This window comes from Balaenoptera acutorostrata, chromosome 18, assembly GCF_949987535.1.
Source record: "Balaenoptera acutorostrata chromosome 18, mBalAcu1.1, whole genome shotgun sequence".
In the NCBI taxonomy this organism is placed as follows: Eukaryota; Metazoa; Chordata; class Mammalia; order Artiodactyla; family Balaenopteridae; genus Balaenoptera; species Balaenoptera acutorostrata.
The window spans coordinates 39,661,383-39,681,018 of NC_080081.1; the positions used below are offsets into that span (position 1 = coordinate 39,661,383).

General features: G+C 37.7%; 1 protein-coding gene across 2 annotated transcripts in view; it reads left to right on the top strand.

Moving 5' to 3' along the window:
- PCDH9 (protocadherin 9) overlaps nucleotides 1–19,636 on the top strand; it is a 979,957-nt gene that overhangs the window by 353,202 nt on the left and 607,119 nt on the right. The window contains exon 3 of one of the 2 annotated variants that reach the window (XM_057532785.1): nucleotides 2,635–2,736. In XM_057532785.1, coding sequence (XP_057388768.1) covers nucleotides 2,635–2,736 — 102 coding nt within the window. The remainder of the gene's footprint in view (nucleotides 1–2,634; nucleotides 2,737–19,636) is intronic. The other variant, XM_057532786.1, reaches the window with a different exon arrangement.

Here is a 19,636-nt window from a genome sequence, read left to right on the forward strand (position 1 = left end):
CAAAATCTCACCCAGAAGCATATACATATACACTCACAAAAAAAAGGAAAAGGGGAAAAATTAATATCTCCTGCTCCCAGAGTCCACCTCCTGAATTTGGGATGATTCGTTGTCTATTCAGGTATTCAACAGTTGCAGGCACTTCAAGTTGTTTGTGGAGTTTTAATCCGCTGCTTCTGCGGCTGCTGGGAGACATTTCCCCTTCTCTTCCCTGTTCGCACAGCTCCTGGGGTTCAGCTTTGGATTTGGACCCGCCTCTGCGTGTAGGTCGCCTGAGGGCGTCTGTTCCCCGCCCAGACAGGATGGGGTTAAAGGAGCAGCTGCTTCGGGGGCTCTGGCTCAGTCAGGCCACGGGGAGGGAGGGGTACAGAGGAGGTGGGGCGAGCCTGCGGCGGCCGAGGCCGGCGTGACGTTGCACCAGCTCGAGGCGCGCAGTGCGTTCTCCCGGGGATGTTGTCCCCGGATCCCGGGACCCTGGCAGTGGCGGGCTGCACAGGCTCCCGGGAGGGGAGGTGTGGAGAGTGACCTGTGCTCACACACAGGCTTTTTGGAGGCGGCAGCAGCAGCCCCAGCGTCTCACGCCCGTCTCTGGGGTCCGCACTGATCGCCGTGGCTTGCGCCCTTCTCTGGAGTTCGTTTAGGCGGCGCTCTGAATCCCCTCTCCTTGCGCGCAGCGAAACAAAGAGGCAAGAAAAAGTCTCTTGCCTCTTCGGCAGCTGCAGACCTTTTCCCGGTCTCCCTCCCGGCTAGCTGTGGTGCGCCAACCCCTTCAGGCTGTGTTCATGCCGCCAGCCCCAGTCCTCTCCCTGCGATTCGACCGAAGCCGAGCCTCAGCTCCCAGCCCTGCCCGCCCCGGCGGGTGAGCAGACAAGCCTCTTGGGCTGGTGAGCGCCGCTCGGCGCCGAGCCTCTGTGCGGGAGTCTCTCCGTTTTTCCCTCTGCGCCCCTGTTGCTGTGGGATCCGCGCTGATAGCCGCGGCTCGCGCCCTTCTCTGGAGTTCGTTTAGGCGGCGCTCTGAATCCCCTCTCCTTGCCCACCTCGAAACAAAGAGGCAAGAAAAAGTCTCTTGCCTCTTCGGCAGCTGCAGACTTTTTCCCGGACTCCCTCCGGGCTAGCTGTGGTGCGCTAACCCCTTCAGGCTGTGTTCACGCGCCAACCCCAGTCCTCTCCCTGCGATCCGACTGAAGCCGAGCCTCAGCTCCCAGACCCGCCCGCCCCGGCGGGTGAGCAGACAAGCCTCTCGGGCTGCTGAGTGCTACTCGGCGCCGAGCCTCTGTGCGGGAACCTCTCCGCTTTGCCCTCCGCACCTCTGTGGCTGCGCTCTCCTCCGTGGCTCTGAAGCTTCCCCCCTCTGCCCCCTGCAGTCTCCGCCCGCGAAGGGGCTTCCTAGTGCGTGGAAACCTTTCCTCCTTCACGGCTCCCTCCCACTGGTGCAGGTGCCGTCCCTATTCTTTTGTCTCTGTTATTTCTTTTTTCTTTTGCCCTACCCAAGTACGGGGGGAGTTTCTTGCCTTTTTGGAGGTCGGACGTTTTCTGCCAGCGTTCAGTGGGTGTTCTGTAGGAGCAGTTCCACGTGTAGATGTATTTCTACTGTATCTGTGGGAAGGAAGGTGATCTCCGCGTCTTACTCTTCCGCCATCTTCTCCTAAAATGGTGGTTTTGAGATGAAAACATACTGACCTCAATTATACCAAACTCTAAAACTCACTTGCTTTTTAAAGTGTATTTAATAGTAATTTTCTAACGGGTTGTTCTCTGGTATGGGGAAAGTGAAATTTCATTAGTGAACCAAAAATGTGGCATTCTAGTTTGAAACATATCATCTTCCCTTCTTACATCATAAAAACCTGTGCATACTTTGTAGTCTTATGAGAGAGGAAAGGTTATATACCAATGATGAGCCCCTTTGGGAGGCACTACAATATCTTTTATTAAAGTAGAAACCTGAGACACCCCAATGTGATATTTAATAAATGACCAAGCAGCCTTGAATCTAATAAGAGATTTAGGAAAGGAGGAAGCAAGGATGACAGAAAATGAATAATATCTTGTTTTCACATAAAACAACTCTTGTGAGGAATATGGAAAATGATCATTTAAACATTTTCATGGAGAAAGGCCAAGTCATAATTTAATATCTTATGTTTTACAGTTCACATCCATTTCCAGGTAAATTATTTTAGTTAACCTGTATCTAAAAATATTTTTTATTTGGTACAGAAAAAAGTGAAGTAATATTTTAAGACCTTAAACTTTTAATTTTTCAGTTTTATCTATTTAAAATGTGTCATTTATAAGGGGCATGCATATGGTAGATAAGGTATGGAGCATGGTCCCAGAAAGCTGGGTAACAGCCCAACTTTGGGAAAAATATATTTTTATGCCTCATTTTCCTCATCTGTAACTGGGGATACTAATAATATCTATTATTATTTTTTATACGATATACCATTCATACTATATACCATTTTTTTATTTTTTGGTAAAGGCTCAGTATGAATGCATGTACCTGAGGGAGACCCCTGTTAGTTCACAAGGACCTCCTTTATTAGTCGCTTAGCAAATAACCATGTCTCTCAATAGACACTCTTACTGTGGAGTAGTTTATCACAATTATTTGGTAATCTCTTTCAGTGTAACTCACACAGCAAAAGTGACAATATTCCTGTCACTCCTCAGAAATGTCCCAGCTCTGCGGGTTTCCACATTCAGGAGAATGAAGAAAGCCATTACGAGGTATGCCATAACTCTATAGAGACCATGTTGGTACTGAGCGATTTGCATTTTCCTAGTGGTTTTAAATACTCTAAGTTAACTGTTATAAATATTTTCTTTGATGACCCCTTTTATGGTCGTATTTTTACACTAGTACCTTTTTTAAAACAACTTTAAATAAACGATATCAGAACAACAAGGAAGCAATAATCTTTTTCCTTTTTTGGTAATGGTCGAACTATGAAATATAGTGTTCTTGTCATTGAATGCAAAGTGTTGATTTTTACCAATTTTTGGAGAAAGGAATGAGCAACTTTATTTTTAAATGTTCTTAATTCATTTTTATTAGTTGAGCTAAAAATGCCCACATCCATTTGTTGAAAGATTGAGTTGCTTCATCTGCTATACTCAAGGAAGACAAAGAATACAATGCTGCTTAATAACAGGTTAAATTGGAGTTTTCATTAATCTTTTCTTTTTTACTACTTTTTCTCAGCTTGATCCTTTAGTGTCCTGTATGTTTGAATTTAAAATAAAAATCATCATTTTTCCTTTTTTATTAATGGGTTCATCCACTGTATAAGATTCATATTTTTTTCTTTTTTTGGGGGGGAAGGGAGAGCTATTCCAGTACCAATTATTCTAATATGGCTGGATGTAGGAATATGTTATTTTTCATTAAAAAAAAAATTGTGATTTAAAACACATAACATGAAATTTACTATTTTAATCATTTTAAGTGTAGAGTTTAATAACGCTAAGTATGTTCACATTGTGCAATAAAAGATCCATATTTTTAATGAATTGTGTTTCAATAATTGACTCTAGTATTAATACACACATATTTGTTTCACCTATTGTCCACTGTCATAATATAGATTGTAAAAAGATGATGGAGAGATAGATTATGTATACGGGCATATACGTATGTGTGTGTGGTGGTGTGTTCATGTGTTTTCTATTTTCTCATTGAAGCTAGGTTTCCCCCCCACCCCCCATTTCCTTAAAGGTACTGAAAACGTTTTGATTATTATTAACAGTAAAGTGTTTTTGCCAACTAAAGGAATCTATCCTTGTCAAAGTTCCGGGTGTAATGTAGGTCAGAGAAACTACTTTGATTAATAGAAATTTGATTGAGCAGGCAACTTCTTTTTTTGGACTTACCATTAACTGAGGTGGAAAAAGGATAAAGTGACATTTGGGGCAGCTTATCCCCTAATTTTTCCTCCATGTATTTTTTTCTTATTTTTCTTTTTCTTTGTGTAGAGCTATTTAGAAACATCCTTCTAAACTACAACATATAGTCTTCTCTCTGCTTTGCTTTTATTGTCTTTATCTTTCTCTCTCCAAAATCTTAATCACTTGACAGTTGAGAGAAGAACTGTAATTTTTAACCCTTTGATTGTTCATCATCACTATGTATGTGTCAAGTGTCTAGAACACAGGAGTGTGTGCCATTACTCACCCTTATTCCATTCAATAATAACACAACCCTTATTCTATGGCAGAAATAAATGTTTCATTCATAAACACTCATGTAAATCTTTAAAAAGCCCATCCAGAATGTTCTGAAAGCCATTGAAATCCAAGTTGATTTCAAATTCCTAAGAATTATACTCATTTTTATAACATTTTCATGTCTGTATCTTTTGAGTAAAGAATCCATACTCCCCAGAGACCTCTTGGATTACCCAAGAGGGTAGAATATGGAAATTGTTAACTGAACATTTTCTTATTTTTTCTAAGTTATTTAAATGAGCTGTAATTAAAATAATTTTCTATGAAGCAGATATTTTTCTTCCCTAGATATAAGTCTCAAAGCATAGGAACACAGTGTGTACAGAGTTTATTAGACTAAAGTTCTAGGGAATATTGACAAGAAAAAATGATACTAAGAGTTACAATGTCAATTTATATTATGACTCCAATCATCAAAGAATAGTGAAAGTAAATCTGCTGTGCTATGTTCATAAACAAAGGAAAGAAAGAAAATACTTTAGAAAACTTTTATCTCACAAATTCTCATTTAACCATCATATATACTCCGGGCCAATTGTAGTCTGAGTGGTTTCAAAGTAAGTTATCTCTTAGGTCCTATAATCTCTAGTGGTCTATGATACCATAAAAGATGATGATTTAGACAATTGACACTTTTGTAGCATGTCCTCTGTGCCAGATCTGTTTCAAGCTCCTTATGTGTGTATTGCTTTTGATAATAATATGCCTAATTTCTTTTTTTTTTTTTAATTTATTTATTATTTATTTATTATTTATTTTTGGCTGTGTTGGGTCTTCGTTTCTGTGCGAGGGCTTTCTCTAGTTGTGGCAAGAGGGGGCCACTCTTCATCGCGGTGCGCGGGCCTCTCACTATCGCGGCCTCTCCTGTTGTGGAGCACAGGCTCCAGACGCGCAGGCTCAGTAGTTGTGGCTCATGGGCCTAGTTGCTCTGCGGCATGTGGGATCTTCCCAGACCAGGGCTCGAACCCGTGTCCCCTGCATTGGCAGGCAGATTCTCAACCACTGTGCCACCAGGGAAGCCCTATGCCTAATTTCTTAAGTACACATTTTTTAAAATGCAGAATGACAATCTCTGATTTTTTTTAACGTTTTTATTGGAGTATAATTGCTTTACTATGGTGTGTTAGTTTCTGCTTTATAACAAAGTGAATCAGTTATACTTATACATATATCCCCAAATCTCTTCCCTCTTGCATCTCCCTCCCTCCCACCCTCCCCATCCAACCCTTCTAGCTGGTCACAAAGCACGGAGCTGATCACCCTGTGCTATGTGACTGCTTCCGACTAGATACCTATTTTACATTTGGTAGTGCTTATATGTCCATATATACACTACCACTCTCTCACTTTGTCCCAGCTTACCCTTCCCCCTCCCCTTGTCCTCAAGTCCATTCTCTAGTAGGTCTGCGTCTTTATTCCCATCTTGCCCCTAGGTTCTTCATGACTTTTTTTTTTTTCTTTAGATTCCATATATATGTGTTAGCATACAGTATTTGTTTTTCTCTTTCTGACTTACTTCACTATGTATGACAGACTCTAGGTCCATCCACCACACTACAAATAATTCGATTTCGTTTCCTTTTATGGCTGAGTAATATTCCATTGTATATATGTGCCACAACTTCTTTATCCTTTCATCTGTTGCTGGACACTTCGGTTGCTTCCACGTCCTGGCTATTGCAAATAGAGCTGCAATGAACATTTAGGTACATGACTCTTTTTGAATTATGGTTTTCTCAGGTTATATGCCCACTAGTGGGATTGCTGGGTCGTATGGTAGTTCTATTTTTAGTTTTCTAAGGAACCTCTATACTGTTCTCCATAGTGGCTGTATCAATTTACATTCCTACCAACAGTGCAAGAGGATACCCTTTTCTCCACACCCTCTCCAGCATTTATTGTTTGTAGGTTTTTTGATGATGGCCATTGTGACCAGTGTGAGATGATATCGCGTTGTAGTTTTGATTTGCATTTCTCTAGTGATTAGTGATGTTGAGCATCCTTTCATGTGTTTGTTGGCAATCTGTATATCTTCTTTGTAGAAATGTCTTTTTAGGTCTTCTGCCCATTTTTGGATTGGGTTTTTTGCTTTTTTGATAGTGAGCTGCATGAGCTGCTTGTAAATTTTGGAGATTAATCCTTTGTCAGTTGTTTCATTTGCAAATAGTTTCTCCCATTCTGAGGGTTGTCTTTTCATCTTGTTTATGGTTTCCTTTGTTGTGCAAAAGCTTTTAAGTTTCATTAGGTCCCATTTGTTTATTTTTGTTTTTATTTCCATTTCTCTAGGAGGTGGGTCAAAAAGGATCTTGCTGTGATTTATGTCATAGAGTGTTCTGCCTATGTTTTCCTGTAACAGTTTCATAATGTCTGGCTTTACATTGAGTTCTTTAATCCATTTTGAGTTTATTTCTGTGTATGGTGTTAGGGAGTGTTCTAATTTCATTCATTTACATGTAGCTGTCCAGGTTTCCCAGCACCACTTATTGAAGAGGCTGTCTTTTCTCCATTTTATATTCTTGCCTCCTTTATCAAAGGTAAGGTGACCATATTGCGTGGGTTTATCTCTGGGCTTTCTATCCTCTTCCATTGATCTATATCTCTGTTTTTGTGCCAGAACCATACTGTCTTGATTACTGTAGCTTTGTACTATAGTCTGAAGTCTGGGAGCCAGATTCCTCCAGCTCTGTTTTTCTTTCTCAAGATTGCTTTGGATATTCGGGGTCATTTATGTTTCCATACAAATTGTGTAATTTTTTGTTCTAGTTTTGTGAAAAATGCCAGTTGTAGTTTGACAGGGATTGCATTGAATCTGTACATTGCTTTGGGTAGCATAGTCATTTTCACAATGTTGATTCTTCCAATCCAAGAACATGGTATATCTCTCCATCTATTTGTATCATCTTTAATTTCTTTCATCAGTGTATTATAATTTTCTGCATACTGGTCTTTTGTCTCCTTAGGTAGGTTTATTTCTAGGTATTTTAATCTTTTTGTTGCAATGGTAAATGGGAGTGTTTTCTTGATTTCACTTTCAGATTTTTCATCATTAGTATATACGAATGCAAGAGATTTCTGTGGATTAATTTTGTATCCTGTTACTTTACCAAATGCATTGATTAGCTCTGTAGCTTTATGGTAGCATCTTTAGGAATCTCTATGTATAGTATCATGTCATCTGCAAACAGTGACAGCTTTACTTCTTCTTTTCCGATTTGGATACCTTTTATTTATTTTTCTTCTTTGATTGCTGTGGCTAAAACTTCCAAAACTATGTTGAATAATAGTGGTGAGGGTGGGCAACCTTGTCTTGTTCCTGATCTTAGTGGAAATGGTTTCAGTTTTTCAGCATTGAGGATGATGTTGGCTGTGGGTTTGTCATATATGGCCTTTATTATGTTGAGGTAAGTTCCCACTATGCCTCCTTTCTGGAGGGTTTTTATCAAAAATGGGTGTTGAATTTTGTCAAAAGCTTTCTCTGTATCTATTGAGATGATCATATGGTTTTTCTCCTTCAATTTGTTAATATGGTGTGTCACATTGATTGATTTGCATATATTGAAGAATCTTTGCATTCCTGGAATAAACCCCACTTCATCATGGTGTATGATCCTTTTAATGTGCTGTTGGATTCTGTTTACTAGTGTTTTGTTGAGGATTTTTGCATCTATGTTCATCAGTGACATTGGTCTGTAGTTTTATTTTTTGTGACATCTGTGACTGGTTTTGGTATTAGGGTGATGATTACCTAATAGAATGAGTTTGGGAGTGTTCCTCCCTCTGCTATATTTTGGAAGAGTTTGAGAAGGATAGGTGTTAGCCCTTCTCTAAATGTTTGATAGAATTCGACTGTTAAGCCATCTGGTCCTGGGCTTTTGTTTGTTTGAAGATTTTTAATCACAGTTTCAATTTCAGTGCTTGTGTTTGGTCTGTTCATATTTTTTATTTCTTCCTGGTTCAGTCTCAGAAAATTGTGCATTTCTAAGAATTTGTCCATTTCTTCCAGGTTGTCCATTTTATTGGCATAGAGTTGCTTGTTGTAATCTCTCATGAGCCTTTGTATTTCTGCAGTGTCAGTTGTTACTTCTCCTTTTTCGTTTCTAATTCTATTGATTTGGGTCTTCTCCCTTTTTTTCTTGATGAGTCTGGCTAATGGTTTATCAATTTTGTTTATCCTCTCAAAGAACCAGCTTTTAGTTTTATTGATCTTTGCTCTTGTTTCCTTCATTTCTTTCTCATTTATTTCTGATGTGATCTTATGATTTCTTTCCTTCTGCTAAATTTGGAGTATTTTTGTTCTTCTTTCTCTAATTGCTTTAGGTGTAAGGTTAAGTTGTTTATTTGAGATGTTTCTTGTTTCTTAAGCTAGGATTTTATTGCTATAAACTTCCCTCTTAGAACTGCTTTTGCTGCACCCCATAGATTTTGGGTCGTCATGTTTTCATTGTCATTTGTTTCTGGGAAATTTTTTATTTCCTCTTTGATTTCTTCAGTGATCTCTTGGTTATCATGTAGTGTATTGTTTAGCCTCCATGTGTTTGTATTTTTTACAGATATTTTCCTGTAACTGATAACTAGTCTTATAGTTTTGTGATCAGAAAAGATACTTAGTATGATTTCAATTTTCTTAAATTTACCAAGGCTTGACATGTGATCCATGATATGATCTATCCTGGAGAATGTTCCATGAGCACTTGAGAAGAAAGTGTGTTCTGTTGTTTTTGGATGGAATGTCCTATAAATATCAATTAATTCCATCTTGTTTAATGTATCATTTAAAGCTTGTGTTTTCTTTTTTATTTTCATTTTGGATGATAAGTCCATTGGTGAAAGTGGAGTGTTAAAGTCCCCTACTATGATTGTGTTACTGTTGATTTCCCCTTTTATGGCTGTTAGTATTTGCCTTATATATTGAGGTGTTCCTATGTTGGGTGCATAAATATTTACAACTGTTATATCTTCTTCTTGGAGTGATCCCTTGATCATTATGTAGTGTCCTTTTTGTCACTTTTAATAGTCTTTGTTTAAAAGTCTATTTTGTCTGATATGAGAATTGCTACTCCAGCTTTCTTTTGATTTCCATTTGCATGGAATATCTTTTTCTATCCCTTCACTTTCAGTCTGTATGTGTCCCTAGGACTGAAGTGGGTCTCTTGTAGACAGCATATATATGGGTCTTGTTTTCCCATCCATTCAGCCAGCCTGTGTCTTTTGGTGGGAGCATTTAATCCATTTACATTTAAGGTAATTATCAATACATATGTTCCTATTACCATTTTCTTAATTGTTTTGGGTTTGCTATTGTAGGTCTTTCCCTTCTCTTGTGTTTCCTGCCTAGAGAAGTTCCTGTAGCATTTGTTGTAAAGCTGGTTTGGTGGTGCTGAATTCTTAGCTTTTGCTTGTTTGTAAAGGCTTTAATTTCTCCATCAAATCTGAATGAGATCCTTTCTGGGTAGAGTAATCTTGATTGTAGGTTTTTCCCTTTCATCACTTTAAGTATGTCCTGCCACTCTCATCTGGCTTTCAGAGTTTCTGCTGAAAGATCATCTGTTAACCTTATGGGGGTTCAGTTGCATGTTATTTGTTGCTTTTCCCTTGATACTTTTAGTATTTTTTCTTTGTATTTAATTTTTGATAGTTTGATTAATATGTGTCTTGGCATGTTTCTCCTTGGTTTTATCCTCTGTGGGACTCTCTGTGCTTCCTAGAGTTGATTGACTATTTCCTTTCCCATGTTAGGGAAGTTTTCAACTATAATCTCTTCAAATATTTTCTCAGTCCCTTTCTTTTTCTCTTCTTCTTCTGGGACCCCTATATTTCGAGTGTTGTTGCACTTAATATTGTCTCAGAGGTCTCTGAGACTGTCCTCAATCCTTTTCATTCTTTTTTCTTTATATTGCTCTGCATTAGTTATTTCCACTATTTAATCTTCCAGGTCACTTATCTGTTCTTCTGCCTCAGTTATTCTGCTATTGATCCCTTCTAGAGAATTTTAAATTTCATTTATTGTGTTGTTCATAATTTTTTGTTTGCTCTTTAATTCTTCTAAGTCCTTGTTAAACATTTCTTGCATTTTCTCCATTGTATTTCCAAGATATTGGATCATCTTTACTATCATTACTCTGAATTCTTTTTCGAATAGACTGCCTATTTCCTCTTCATTTGTTAGGTCTAATGCGTTTTGGCCTTGCTCCTTCATGTGCTGCGTGTTTCTTTATCTTCTCATTTTGCTTAACTTACTGTGTTTGGGGTCTCCTTTTCACAGGCTGCAGGTTCGTAGTTCCTGTTGTTTTTGGCATCTACCCCCAGTGGCTAAGGTTGTTTCAGTGGGTTGTGTAGGCTTCCTGGTAGGGGGGCTAGTGCCTGATTTCTGGTGGATGAGGCTGGATCTTGTCTTTCTGGTGGGCAGGTCCACGTCTGGTGGTGTGTTTTGGGGAGTCTTTGACCTTATTATGATTTTAGCCTGCCTCTCTCCTAATGGGTGGGGTTGTGTTTCTGTCTTTCTAGTTGTTTGGCATAGGTTGTCCAGCACTGTAGCTTGCTGGTTGTTGAGTGGAGCTTGGTCTTGGTGTTGAGATGGAGATCTCTGGGAGATTTTTGCCGTTTGATATTATGTGGAGTTGGGATGTCTCTTGTGGATCAATGTCCTGATCTTGGCTCTCCCACCTCAGAGGCACAGCCCTGATGCCTGGCTGGAGCACTAAGACCCTGTCATCCACACGGCTCAGAATTAAAGGGAGAAAAAATAAAGAAATAAAGAAAAAGATAAAATAAAATAAAATAAAAGTTCTTAAAATAGAAAATGAAAAATAATTATAAAATTTTTTAAAGTAATTAAAAAAAAAACAAAGAAGAGAAAAACCAAACCAAAAAACAAATCCACCAATTATAACAAGTGTTGAAAACTATTCTAAAAAAAGAAAAACGAAAAACATAAAAAATGGACAGACAGAACCCTAGGACAAATGATAAAAGTAAAGCTCTACAGAGGAAATCACACACAGACGCATACACATACACACTCACAAAAAGAGAAAGAGGGAAAAAATTTATATATATAGTTGCTCCCAAAGTCCACCTCCTCAATTTGGGATGATTTGTTGTCTATTCAGGTATTCCACAGATGCAGGGTACATCAGGTTGACTGTGGAGATTAATCCGCTGCTTCTGAGGCTGCTGGGAGAGATTTCCATTTCTCTTCTTTGTTCGCACAGCTCCTGGGATTCAGCTTTGGATTTGGCCCTGCCTCTCTGTGTAGGTCGCCTGAGGGCATCTGTTCTTTGCTCAGACAGGACGGGGTGAAAGAAGCAGCTGCTTCAGGGGCTCTGGCTCACTCAGGCCGTGGGGAGGGAGGGGTACAGAGTGCGTGGTGAGCCTGTGGTGGCAGAGGCTGACAAGATGTTACACCAGCCTGAGGCATGCTGTGTGTTCTCTTGGGGAGTTGTCCCTGGATCACGGGACCCTGGCAGTGGCGCACTGCCCAGGATCCCGGGAGGGGAGGTGTGGATAGTGACCTGTGCTTGCACACAGGCTTCCTGGTGGCTGCAGCAGCAGCCTTAGAGTCTCATGCCCGTCTCTGGGGTCCACACTGATAGCCGCGGCTTGCGCCCGTCTCTGGAGCCCCTTTAAGCAGCGCTCTTAATCCCCTCTCCTCACGCACCAGGAAACAAAGAGGCAAGAAAAAGTCTCTTGGCTCTTTGGCACTTCCAGACCTTTTCCTGGACTCCCTCCCGGCTAGCTATGGTGCACTAGCCCCCTTCAGGCTGTGTTCACACAGCCAACCCCAGTCCTCTCCCTGGAATCTGACTGAAGCCCGAGCCTCAGCTCCCAGCCCCCACCCGTCCCAGTGCGTGAGCAGACAAGCCTCTCGGGCTGGTGAGTGCTGGTCGGCACTGATCCTCTGTGAGGGACTCTCTCAGCTTTGCCCTCTGCACCCCTATTGCTGCGCTGTCCTCCATGGCTCCAAAGCTTCCCCCCTCCGCCACCCGCAGTCTCCACTTGTGAAGGGGCTTCCTAGTGTGTGGAAACCTTTCCTCCTTCACAGCTCCCTCCCACTGGTGCAGGTCCCATCCCTATTCTTTTGTCTCTGTTTTTTCTTTTTTATTTTGCCCTACCCAGGTACATGGGGAGTTTCTTGCCTTTTGGGATGTCTGATGTCTTCTGCCAGCATTCAGTAGGTGTTCTGTAGGAGTTGTTCTACATGTAGATGTATTTCTGATGTATTTGTGGGGAGGAAGGTGATCTTCATGTCTTACTCTCCCGCCATCTTGAAGCTCCTCCTCTGATGTTTTTTATAAAATAAAACTTGAAGATAGAACTGATGTCAGCTTTGGAGTTCTATAAAGCATTCTGAGAGACAGGATTTCTGTATAAATGTTTAATATCTGTAGACCAATAACTAAGGAATCAGTTTAGTAAGCAGTTCCTTAAAAGTTATTAATCTAATATTAATCTTTCTTGAGAATTTATAACTAAAGGCAATTATGATCTAAAAGTTGGTGCCTGTAATATGCTGTTATTGTTTTTCTTCATATTGAATAATGGACTAAACTTGGTAAATATATGTATATTCTTAATTTTCAATTTTCTTACAATTTAAACTTTCCTTCTTTAATCACCTTACTTTGTAAAAAAGAGCACGTTTGTTCTATCTATCATAAAAATACTTAATTATATAAAACTATTCTGTTTTTCAAGTAGAAAGTAATATTTTATGTCAATTAATATTTATTAATAGAATTCAGTTATTAAATCTGTACTATGACATTAGATACAAAATAAAATGAAGGCTGCTATGACTAGCAAGATTTTAATCACACTTAAACTATCACTCAACTTATCACTCTTAATTTAGATAAAACAATTACTGCTTACTTATAGAGAAATGTTAATATCATCTATTGGGCAATTTTTGCCCAAACACTAGTCTAAGCACTTTATGTGTATTACAAAATTTCATCTAATCTATTACTGGGTATAAAACGTGCTACAATTTCATGTACCACTATGGAAAAATGGCTGTTAATTAAACTCTAATAAATGTTTATTTATGATTTATTTAATATGTGTCCTGCTTTAAGATATGAGGAAATATAGGAAATTTTCATATTACAATTATTAAAATATAGCTCATTTAATTCTAATGACAACCCCATTAGGTAGGTACTATTATTATTATTCCCATTTTACAGATGTGGAAACTGAGACACACAGAGGTTATATAATTCTTCTCAAATTCACAAAGATAGTAGTTACTGAAGATGGAGTAAACTACAAAACATGGCTTCAGAAACTTCAGCGTAACTACTCTGTGATAATGTCTAATAAAAAAAAAAAATATATCACCGGCTAGTTGACTGTTAGGGACCATCAAGATTATATATTCATGTTACTGAAGCATAATTTGAAGACTAAAAAGATGGAGTAGTTTGCCCTGGGTCACAGAGCTAGCTACAGATAAGCACTAGAATTAGATCCAAGTTTTCTGATCCTAGAGTGATCTAATAACTACTTTCAAGCTACATACACTTCTTTCAAGCAAGTGTCAAAGAAAATAGTTCCTAAATTAGATTTCGAATTAGGTGTGGAATTTAAACTAACTGTCATGTTTAAGTTTTATCTTCCTGGCAGACCTTCTGTCACTGGATACACAGAACATCATAATGGTTAAAATAGAGGCAAAGAAAAAATAAGTGCACCTTGTTTTCATACCATAAATGCATATTATCCTTACTAAGCATCTTTGATCTATAAATTTTATTGTCATTTCCCTTTACTATATTCAATTCCCTTTACCCATGAAACTGCATAAAATATAAGCAGATAGAGCTCTCAGGGTCTATACTCTGAAATCTGTAGGAAAATGTCTCAGTTATTGGAATTCATACGAGACTGCATCTCAGTATGAGTAGCTATTCCCTGTCACTGTTTTTGATGCTTGAGCTGAAGTATTTTTACAAAATGGTCTAGTGTTTAGTGTATGAATTTTTGAGATAAGACTTTTCCCTTGTAGCAATGAAATCCGAAAATCAATATCAGATGGAAATCTTAGCTCTAAGAGTTAGGGAAATTGGTGAAAGAGTTTTAAAACACGTGAATTTTAACTGCCAGACTTTGGAAATGTGGCAGTTATTACAAGTGTGAAATTCATGGGTGCAGATGGTTGATTAAGATATCCCAGGATGGACCACTGCTATAAATCAATAGACAAAAATTGGGAAAACCATCTTGATAAAGGAAATATTTCTGACCTTTTACATAAATTTATAAGGCAAGTTTTGCTGGATTCAGAAGTTCATAGAAGTTAAATTATCATTTGTTTCACGAACATTACAGAGTGTCATTTGATGGACATATTTAACAGAATAAAACATGTCAAATGGATAGTGAGAGGAGTGAGTGTGTGGTAAGGGAAGATAACTAAAATATATTAAACGATTACTGCATGTCTTACATTTCACATTCATAACCTTAGAAAAGTTGTCCTTCAGTAAGTGTAATCTCCCTCCCCATTAAAGATGAAATTATGGGTGCACCTTGAGCTTGGGTCACCAAACCAAAGGCACACTGAGAGGTGGGAATACAATGGTCTCAATGTTTGTAATACGTCTTAGAAATTAACAATACCAAATGGAGTAAGAGGAAAATGTTAACATTATCTACTTTCAAATAAAAAAGGAGAGATGTAAAGCCAGGCACATTTGCAATTGTCTTACTTGGTCTTGGTCTTTTCTTTTCTTCTCTTTTCTTCTTTCCTTTCCTTTTTTTTTCTCTTTTCTTTTTTGTACTTATCACATATTAACCTTACTTAACTAACTTAAATTAATATTCTGGATCTAGTTAAACAGGATTTAATATATGAATATTATACTAAATAATTGCATTTTCATGTTGATGGTGTATTATATAGTCATGCTACTCAACCAAATTTAGCTTCAAAAAATTAACTGTGTTTAGTACTTAGAATAGGTATTACAGTTGATATTAATTTTTTTTTTTATTTTTTTAAATCTTTATTGGAGCATAATTGCTTTACAATGTTGTGTTAGTTTCTTCTGTAAGACAAACTGAATCAGCTATATGTATACATATATCCCCTATTCCCTCCCTCCCACCCTCCCTATCCCATCCCTCTACATCATCACAAAGCATTGTACTGATCTCCCTGGCAGCAGCTTCTCACTAGCCATCCATTTAACATTTGGTAGTGTATATATATCAGTGCTACTTCATCCCAGCTTCCCCTTCCCCCCTGTGTCCTCAAGTCCGTTCTCTACCTGTGGGTTTTTATTCCTGCCCTGCCACTAGGTTCATCAGTACCGTTTTTTAAGATTACATATATGTGTGTTAGCATATGGTATTTGATTTTCTCTTTCTGACTTACTTCACTCTGTATGACAGACTCTAGTTCCATCCACCTCATTACAGATAACTCAATTTCATTCCTTTTTATGGCTGAGTTATAGTCCATTGTATATAAGTGCCACTTCTTTATCCATTCATCTATCGATGGACATTTAAGTTGCTTCCATATCCTGGCTATTGTAAATAGTGCTGCAATGAACATTGCAGTACATGTATCTTTTTGAATTATGGTTTTCTCAGGGTATATGCCCAGTAGTGGGATTGCTGGATCATATGGTAATTCTATTTTTAGTTTTTTAAGGAACCTCCATACTGTTCTCCATAGTGGCTGTATCAGTTTACATTCCCACCAACAGGGCAGGAGGGTTCTCTTTTCTAGATTTTTTAATGATGGCCCTTCTGACCAGTTGGAGGTGATAACTCATTGTGGTTTTGATTTGCATTTCTCTAATGATTAGTGATGTTGAGCATCTCTTCATTTGTTTGTTGGCAATCTGTATATCTTCTCTGGAGAAATGTCTGTTTAGGTGTTCCACCCATTTTTGAATTGGGTTGTTTGTTTTTTTGATATTGAGCTACATGAGCTGCTTGTATATTTTGGAGATTAATTCTTTGTCAGTTGCTTCCTTTGTAAATATTTTCTCCCATTCTGAGGGTTGTCTTTCATCTTGTTTATGGTTCCTTTGCTGTGCAAAAGCTTTTAAGATTCATTAAGTCCCATTTGTTTATTTTTGTTTTTATTACAATTTCTCTAGGATGTGGGTCAAAAAGGATCTCACTGTAATTTATGTCATAGAGTGTTCTGCCTATGCTTTCCTCTATGAGTTTTATAGTGTCTGGCCTTACATTTAGGTCTGTAATCCATTTTGAGTTTATTTTTGTGTATGGTGTTAGGGAGTGTTCGAATTTCATTCATTTACATGTAGCTGTCCAGTTTTCCCAGCACCACTTAGTGAAGAGGCTGTCTTTTCTCCATTGTATATTCTTGTCTCCTTTGTCAAAGTTAAGGTGACCATATGTGCATGCACTTATCTCTGGGCTTTCTATCCTGTTCCATTGATCTATATTTTTGTTTTTGTGCCCGTACCATACTGTCTTGATTACTGTAGCTTTGTGGTATAGTCTTAAGTCAGGAAGCCTGATTCCTCCAGCTCCAATTTTCTTTCTCAGGATTGCTTTGGTTATTCAGGGTCTTTTGTGTTTCCTTAACAAATTGTGCAATTTTTTGTTCTAGTTCTGTGAAAAATGCCATTGGTTGTTTGATAGGGACTGCACTGAATCTGTAGATTGCTTTGGGTAGTATAGTCATTTTCACAAAGTTGATTCTTCCACTCCAAGGATATGGTATATCTCTCCATCTGTTTGTATCATCTTTGATTTCTTTCATCAGTGTCTTATAGTTTTCTGCATACAGGTCTTTTGCCTCCTTAGGTAGGTTTATTCCTAGGTATATTATTCTTTTTATTGTGATGGTAAATGGGAGTATTTCCTCAATTTCTCTTTCTGATTGTTCATTGTTAGAGTATAGGAATGCAAGAGATTTCTGTGCATTAATTTTGTATCCTGCTACTTTACCAAATTCATTGATTAGCTCTAGGAGTTTTCTGGTAGCATCTTTAGGATTCTCTATGTATAGTATCATGTCATCTGCAAACAGTGACAGTTTTACTTCTTCTTTTCCTATTTGAATTCCTTTTATTTCTTTTTTTTCTCTGATTGCCATGGCTAAAATTTCCAAAACCATGCTGAGTAATAGTGGTGAGTGTGGGCACCCTTGTCCTGTTCCTGATCTTAGAGGAAATGCTTTCAGTTTTTTCACCATTGAGAATGATGTTGGCAGTGGGTTTGTTATATATAGCTTTTATTATGTTGAAGTAGATTCCCTCTATGCCCACTTTCTTTAGGGTTTTTATCATAAATGGGTGTTGAATTTTGTCAAAAGTTTTTTGCATTATTGAGATTTTCATATGGTTTTTATCCTTCAATTTGTTAGTATGGTGTATCACATTGATAGATTTGAGTATATTGAAGAATCCTTGCATTCCCAGGATAAACCCCACTTGATCATGGTGTATGTTCCTTTTAATGTGCTGCTGGATTCTGTTTGCTAGTATTTTGTTGAGAATTTTTGCATCTATGTTCATCAGTGATAGTGGCCTGTAATTTTCTTTTTTGTGACATCTTTGTCTTGTTTTGTTATCAGGGTGTTGGTGGCCTTGTAGAATGAGTTTGGGAGTGTTCCTTTCTCTGTTATATTTTGGAAGAGTTTGAGACGGATAGGTGTTAGCTCTTCTCTAAATGTTTGATAGATTTTGCCTGTGAAGACATCTTGTCCTGGGCTTTTGTTTGTTGAAAGATTTTTAATCACAGTTTCAATTTCAGTGTTTGTGATTGGTCTGTTCATATTTTCTATTTCTTCCTGGTTCAGTCTTGGAAGGTTGTAATTTTCTAAGAATTTGTCCATTTTAATGGCATATAATTTTTCATAGTAATCTCTCATGATCCTTTGTATTTCTGCAGTGTCAGTTGTTACTTCATCTTTTTAATTTCTTTTTTTTTTGAAGTTTTGAATTTTATTTTATTTATTTTTTTATACAGCAGTTTCTTATTAGTTAACCATTTTATACATGTTAGTGTATATATTGTCAATCCCAATCTCCCAATCCTTTTTCATTTCTAATTCTATTGATTTGAGGCTTCTCCCTTTTTTTTTTGATGAGTCTGGCTAATGGTTTATCAATTTTGTTTATCTTCTCAAAAAACCTGTTTTTAGTTTTATTGATCTTTGCTGTTGTTTCTTTCATTTCTTTTTATTTATTTCTGATCTGATCTTTATGATTTCTTTCTTTCTGCTAACTCTGGGAGTTTTTTTGTTCTTCTTTCTCTAAATCTTTAGGTGTAAGTTTAGGTTGTTTATTTGAGTCTTTTCTTGTTTCTTGAGGTAGTATTGTATTGTTATAAGCTTCCCTCTTAGAACTGTGTTTGCTGCATCACATAGATTTTGGATCATCGTGTTTTCATTGTCATTTGTTTCTAGGTATGTTTTGATTTCCTATTTGATTTCTTCAGTGATCTCTTGGTTATTTAGTAGTGTATTGTTTAGCATCCATGTGTTTGTGTTTTTTACAGTTTTCTTCCTGTAATTGATATCTAGTCTCATAGTATTGTGGTCAGAAAAGATGCTTGATACAATTTCAATTTTCTTAAATTTACCAAGGCTTGATTTCTGACCCGAGACATGATCTATTCTGGAGAATTTTCTGTGTACACTTGGGAAGAAAGTGTATTCTATTGTTTTGGGTTGGAATGTCCTATAAATATCAATTAAGTCCAACTGGTCTAATGTGTCATTTAAAACTTGTATTTCTTTATTTTCTGTTTGGATGATCTGTCCATTGGTGTAAGTGGTGTGTTAAAGTACCCTACTATTATTGTGTTACTGTAGATTTTGCCTTTTATGGCTGTTAGCATTTGCCTTATGTATTGAGGTGTTCCTATGTTGGGTGCATAGATATTTACAACTGTTATATCTTCTTCTTGGATTGATACCTTGATCATTATGTAGTGTCCTTTATTGTCTCTTGTAATAGTCTTTATTTTAAAGTCTATTTTGCCTGATATGAGTATTGCTACTCCAGCTTTCTTTTGATTTCCATTTGCATGGAATACCTTTTACATCTCCTCACTTTCAGTCTATATGTGTCCCTAGCTCTGAGATGGGTCTCTTGTAGACAGCATATATATGGGTTTTCTTTTTGTATCCATTCAGCTAGTCTGTGTCTTGGTTGGACCTTTTAATCCATTTACATTCAAGGTTATTATTGATCTGTATGTTCCTATTACCATTTTCTTAATTGTGTTGGGTTTGTTTTTGTAGGTCTTTTCCTTCTCTTGTGTTTTCTGCCTAGAAAAGTTCCTTTAGCATTTGTTGTTAATCTGGTTTGTTGGTGCTGAATTCTTTTAACTTTTGCTTGTCTTTAAAGCTTTTGATTTCACCTTCGAATCTGAATGAGCTCCTTGCTGGGTAGAGTAATCTTGGTTG